Source organism: Mrakia frigida (assembly GCF_051309035.1).
Source record: "Mrakia frigida strain ATCC 22029 unplaced genomic scaffold BDY24scaffold_17, whole genome shotgun sequence".
Taxonomy (NCBI): Eukaryota; Fungi; Basidiomycota; class Tremellomycetes; order Cystofilobasidiales; family Mrakiaceae; genus Mrakia; species Mrakia frigida.
Genome location: NW_027481264.1, coordinates 313,783 through 319,988, shown reverse-complemented (window position 1 = coordinate 319,988; position 6,206 = coordinate 313,783). Strand labels below are relative to the sequence as shown.

Genomic DNA, 6,206 nt, shown 5'->3' with positions numbered 1-6,206 from the left:
CCCGTATAATCCTTACAATACGTTCCCATCAAGAAACTCGCGCTCTTCAACGGAGCGGACGTGATCCCGAGCTCAGCGACGTGAGGGACGTGTTTAGGCATCGGCGTGGGTTCGTACACTTGTCTGGTTCATCGTTGAAAGGAACCGTCTCAGCATCCTTCCTTCGGTCCTCCTTATGTTCTCGAGATGTGGCTAATGAAGAAGACCTCGAAAGCGTTTGAACTGCGGAAGACTTAGCGAGATTTTTTCTTCTTTTTTTTCGTTTTCTCTTCCCCTCGCTTCCCCCCCTCGCCCTCCCTCCCTTCCTCCCCGACGCGTCAAGACGCGTCCCTCGAGACTTGGAAGCGTTCGAGCTGCGGAAGACTTAGCGAAAATTTCTTTCGTTTTTTCTCTGCTCTGATTATTTGCCTCTAGGGAGAGAGAAAGAGAGAGAGCAAAGCAGACAGGGCGAGGACGAAGACGCGTCTCTCCTCTCCTCTCTCGTGTGCGACCTCGGAAAAAGCGAGAATGCTGCGGAAGACTTAGCGAGATTTTCTTCTTTTTCTTCTTCTTCGGTTTCCCCCCTTCCACGTTCTTGACTTCTGAGGGAGAGAGAGAGGAGGCAAGGCAGGCAGGCGAGGACTGCAGGACGCGTCTCTCTTGCTGCCCTCTCGTGTGCGACCTCGGAAAAGCGAGAATGCTGCGGAAGACTTAGCGAAGATTTCTTCGTTTTTGGACTTTTTTCGCTGTTGAAGGAGAGGAAGGAAGGAACGAGGAAGGAGAGGAAGCGAGACGCGTCTCCTCTCTGCGCTGGGCCGAGAAGGTCGATTTCGTTCAAAGTGCGAATATCGACGAACGGATTGCTTGATCGGTTAGGCCTGTTTGAGAAGCCTAGGGGGTAGTAGTTTCAGCCTCAGTGCTTTCCAGGGGAACGAGAAAATCGACCTCGAAAATCCTCATTTTTTCGTCAAATTTGAAACTCATCGTAGAGAGATGAGAGCTATACCGTTCGCAAGCTACAGACTGGAAGACATGGATAACGAAAAGAAAGATGAAAATATGCGCAGTGTTGATGTAGGAATCGTGGGTTGAAGAAGAGGAGGACGCGCCCTGACCGATGTAGAGAGTCGAATCTGCGAAAAGTTGGTTGGGTCGACTCTCGTAGACTGAATCGTCCCTTGTATGCTTTGAGAATCTTCCCCCTCTCTGTTCCCGGAAAGCAGCGTGGTGAAACCGAGATGGACGCGTCCACGTTGCGTGTTTCCCAACTATCCAGAAGCTTCCCTCCCTCTGTTTGCTTCAGAAACCCGTCTCCCACTCCACCTCGAACTCTCGGTGAACGAACAGTTGGCTCTCGCAGAATGAATCTCTGGCAGTCGCATCGATCCCCTCCGACTCGTCCAAAAAACGAAGAGATAGCTATCTAGAAGACCTCTCCCCCTTCTCCCGCCGTCTTGCCTCGTTCCCTACATCCTAAAGCTGAACCACTCCACCTCGAGAACAGTCTCCCCTTCGAAAACTCGTTCTCGAAGCTCAAACGTGAGCTCATCTCTCCCCCCTCCCCTCCCCCCCTCCAAACTGCACCACCCACCCATCTACCACTCGAACCAGAGCAAGGACTGTACTTACAGGAACGCCCAACTCTTCTCTACCCTCTCCTCTCTCCAACCAGGACCGCTGTTCCCTTCCTCCTCGTCTCCCTGACCGCATACACCCAAGCGAGAGCGAGTCCCTGGCGCGACGACGACCTCGTTTGAGCTTGAATCGAGAAGGAGCGACCGAACTGGAAGAGACGACAGGAGAGAAGGCGAAGAGGGAGTAGTCGATCGTAGGAGGCGAAGATCTGAGAGAGAGAGAGAGGAGAGGCGAGGATGAGAGGGATCGAAGGAAGGGAGAGGTCAGCTCTCGCTCGTTCGACTCTTCCTTCGTTCGAGCTCTCCGAGGACCCGAACGATCACATCCCTTCGTGAGAAGGCAAAAGGATAGAGAGTTGACTTACAAAGGAGAGCTATAGAGAGCTCGATAAAACGAGAGACTCGAGCGAACGGGAGCTGGAGGGACCGTCGGAAGGAGAAGTAGGAGGGACGGTCGAAGTCGAGGGATCGTCCATCGTCGATAGCGAGGAAGGAGGAAAGTCCCGAATCTTGGTTGTTGGAGAGCTGATTGAGTGTAGAGTCGCAGAACTGCTGGTTAAGAGAGCGAGAGCTGAGTGAGACGAAGGAGAAAGAGAGGGAAAGGAGGGAAAGGAAGGTGAGCTCGACCGTTTCCCTTCTTCGATGAAGCTGAGCTCCTCCGTCCCTGCATAGAACGCCAGAGAGAAGCGAAGAAAAGAAAAGAGACTCACGATATACGCGCTCTCCTTGGTGAAAATCTTCCTCTCCCCGTCCCTTCCGGCCTCTCGAGAGGGAACCCAACGAGAAGGAGGAAAGGAGGAGGACGAGCTCGTTCGAAAAGGAGAGTTGAACCGGACTGGAAAGGACGCCAGGAAGACCAAAAGACGAGGTAGTTGATGAGTTGGAGGATTGAAGATCTGGATGGAGACGATCAAGAAAGGAGAGGAAGGGAGAGAGGGAGAGAGGTCAGCTCGTTCGTTCTAATCTCTCTGCCGACTGAGGAGGACCCCAAAGAAGATCGTCCTCGGCGCAAAGATGGAAGGATGGAAGAATTGCTTACATCGAGAACGAGAGAGAGAGAGAGAGAGAGAGACTGAGAACGCGAAGAATCGAGCCAACGAGGCTGGCGGGACCTTGGAAGGAGGAGAGGAGGTGAAAGGTCGAAGTCGAAAGAGTCGTCCATGTCGATAGCGAGGAAAACCGAGGACGTCTGGAGGGGTGGTTGTTGGACAGCAGCGTGTATGGAGACCTGCCAGAGGATTGTGGTGTAAAGAAGAAGACCTGAAGGGAGACGGATGGGCGAGAGGTTTGAAGGGAAACGAAGGAAGAAAGAAGGTGAGCTCGACCGTTTCCTTCCTTCGATGAAGCTGAGCTCCTCGCTCGTCTACAAGGAGCCCAAAGAGAAGCGAAGATAGTAGACTCACGAGAATAGACGTGTAAGAAGGCTCTAATCCGAGAAAACCTTCCTCCCTGCCTCCTCTCCAGTCCAAAACCAAACGAGCCAGAAACGAGCGCAAGATGAGCTCGACGAGGAATCGCCCGTTCGAGTGCGGTCCTGGGAGCGAGTAGAAGTTGCTAGGAGCGAGAAGGTTGATAAGAAGAGGAGGAGAGGTCCATAGTGGCGAGCTGCGAGGAAAGAAGCGAGCGGGAGGAAGAAAGGGGAGGAAGGAGGAGGTGGTGGCGGTTGGAAGGTGAACGAGAGTGAATGATGAGCTGCTCGAGATCGAACTTTCGTCGTCAAAGAAGGCCTCCCTCTCGACCCCTTGAAGATTTGAAAGTTTCTCGAGAGTGCTCCAAAGAGCTCAAAGTATAGTGAGCGCTCAAGAGATGCGGAACGAAGAATAGAGGTTGCCCAAAAAGAGAGCTCAGACACGAGCGCGTCGCCCTCGCTTCGTTGTTTGGCCCAAACCCGACTCTGTGGAAAGGGAGGAAACGCTCTGGAGTTTCTTGCTGAGAAGTTGGAAGCTTCTCAAAATGGAGATTCTCGGGTATCAAGAAGAAGGGAAGAACGGAGAGAAGAAGCGTGTGCGAGAGAAGGGAGAGGAGGAGACGGAACGCGTCGAAAGAGTGAGCTGAAGAGGGCGGATCTCGGTTCTGCTCTAGTAGAGAGTCTGAAAAGGTCGTTCGAGAGCAGAAAGAGGTGTAGAAGAGTGGAAAGAAGAGGAAGAGAGAAAAGGGAAGCCAACGAGGAGGGCAAGAACGAGATGAGATGGGCGAGGGAGAGCGAGCATGAGATTCGAGAGAAACGGCAGATCTCGTTCTGCTCTTACTGAGAGAGCTGAGGATGTACTGAGCTTAGCGGCGAGGAGAGAGGAGGACGAAGAGAAGGAGAGAAGGAAGAAGCTTGAGCTTTGTTCGCTCCTCCCTCCGTTGAAAGAAGAGCGTGCTCGTCTCGTTCGAAAGTTGATCGGTCGCGTCAAGGGAGCGGGAGCGATGAGAAAGGTAGAGAGGAGAGAGGAACGGGGAGCTCTGTAAGAAGCGGATAGAGAAAGAGAAGATAAGAAGGAGGGAAGGAGATAAGGTGAGCTCGTTCGTTCGCTCTCCTCCCTCCTTTGAAAACCGACACAAAAGAGGATCGTCCAAACCCTCGAGAGGGCGAGAGCGGGAGAGCTGAAATCGCTGCTGGTGAGGAGAGAGAGGAGAGGGAAGTGGGTAGTAGAGAAGGAAGAGATCCGTTGAAGAAGGAAAGAAGGAGAGAGACCAGCTTGTTCGTTCATCTCTCTCGTTTGAAGAAGAGGAAAGAAGAGCAGCGGTGATTTCGAGATAGTGATCGAAAGCGGGAGGGTCATATTCGTTCCTGATAGGAAGGAAGTAGTAGTAGAGAGGAGGGAGAGAGGGAAGAGTCTCTTTGAGTGGAAGGAAGGTGGAAGTTGAGCTCGTTCATCCGTCTCTCGTTCGAAGAAGAAAGAAGAGGAATGATGATTTCGAGATGGTCGTCGTCGTCGTTGGAGGGAGAGGTCAAGATCTCTGTTAGTGAACGAAAAGAGGGAGGTGGTGGTTGAGAGGAGAGAAGAGGAAAGGGAAGATCCGCTCAAAGGGAAGGAGCTCATTCTTTCGAGTGTGAAAACGGGAAGAAGAGAGGGAGGGAGGATGGAAGCGGATGAGCTCGTTGGGATCTCCTGAGCGAGGGCTTCCTCCCCGTACCCTCAGATGTATAGAACGGGCTCTTCTATAGAAAGGGAACTCTCAACCTCCCTGCCTTCCCTCTTCAACATGGTCATCTCAAGTGAAGAAGAAGAAGAAGATCCGAGAAAAAGGGCGAGGCCCTCTCGACGCGACCAAACGGCCGAGTTCAGTTTGCTCCCTTCCCTCTCTTCCCTTCGACAGATTTGCTCAAAAGTGAAAGTGCATACGGGTTGGTTCGAACTGGGGACCTTGGGAAGCGAGCCAAAAAGAAAAGCTGCCGTCCCAAGCCGTTGAACAAAAAAAACGATCGTCAACAACGCGTCGCTCTCACGTTTCTTTATACCCTTCGTCCTCCCAGACGCTGAGAATCAAGATCCTTTCGCCAATCGCCAATCAAAGTTGACGAACTAAAGGCTCGATCCGTCCACCTTTCAATAATAGGGGGAGGGCGTAAGGGACAGAATCCTCGCGTCTTCGCCAACTAGGATGGCTTACTCCCTCCACCCACCCCTTTCGACTCGGCTGAGCCAGTATCTGTGGGAAGAAAGGAGGGTCTCTCTGGTCATTGTGAAATTTTTTCACCTGAGCGTAGAGAACGAAAAAAAAAAACAAGAAGAGAGAGGGTCGAGTTTCAGGTCAGTCGAAGCGAAGAAGGGCGACGACGCGTCGAGCAGGCGACGATGTCTAGGCGCGAAGACTCGTGAGTTTATCTACTTTACCCTTGCTCTTCTTTATCCAAACTTCTTATAGCACCCAAAGAAGAAACATCGAGTCGAGAGAAAGAAAAAAAAGGAAAGGAAGGAAAGAAAGAGAGACGACGCCCTCCTTCCCTCCAACCACATTCGACCTCGTCCTCGACGATCTCTCTTCTTCTTCTTCTTCTTCTTGAACAGGAACACAGATCGTATAGACATCTACATCCGCAGCTACACTCCTCGTGGATGGATGCATAGATCTGGCTTGGGGTAGGAGGAGGAGAGAGAGAGAGAGAGAGAGGGAGAGAGAGAGAGGGAGCGAGCGAAGGGAGGAGGTGTTGAGCTCGAGGTGGGGCGAACGAGGGGTGGGCTCGAGGAGAGCGCTCTTCTTTTCTCGAGTATATATATATATATACATAGTGAGTCTCTCTCTCTCTCTTCTCGATGGATGGATTACCTGTAAGGCTGTAGGCATAGGAGACGACGAACGAACGGAGCTGACCTCCTTCCCTCCTTTTCTCTCATCTCACAGGCTACATCCCTTCCTCTTTCTATAACCATGCTCATCTTCATCGCCAAAGACATGGTAGTAGTCGTAGAGGTGTTTGTCACCTCGCCTCTGCCTTGGATTCAACCCAACCAACCAGCTCCTAGTTCCCTCCTCCTCGTCCTCCTCCTTCTCTCCTTCTTCCTCTTCTCCATCCCTCCCAACTCCTCCTCCTCCTCCCAGCCCTGTTCCCTCTAGATCTTCGTACCAAGGTCCCCTCCACCCGGCAGCTCTCCATCCTTCCTC

At 52.3% G+C, this 6,206-nt stretch overlaps 1 protein-coding gene across 1 annotated transcript; it reads left to right on the top strand.

Moving 5' to 3' along the window:
• Positions 1 to 5,857: 5,857 nt before the first annotated feature.
• On the top strand, positions 5,858 to 6,158 carry BDY24DRAFT_415588 (uncharacterized protein; the record flags this gene model as incomplete). Its single annotated transcript, XM_076643469.1, has 2 exons — positions 5,858 to 5,872; positions 5,946 to 6,158. The coding sequence occupies 2 exons, from the start codon at positions 5,858 to 5,860 to the stop codon at positions 6,156 to 6,158; spliced, it is 228 nt and encodes a 75-aa protein (XP_076496246.1).
• Positions 6,159 to 6,206: the final 48 nt, after the last annotated feature.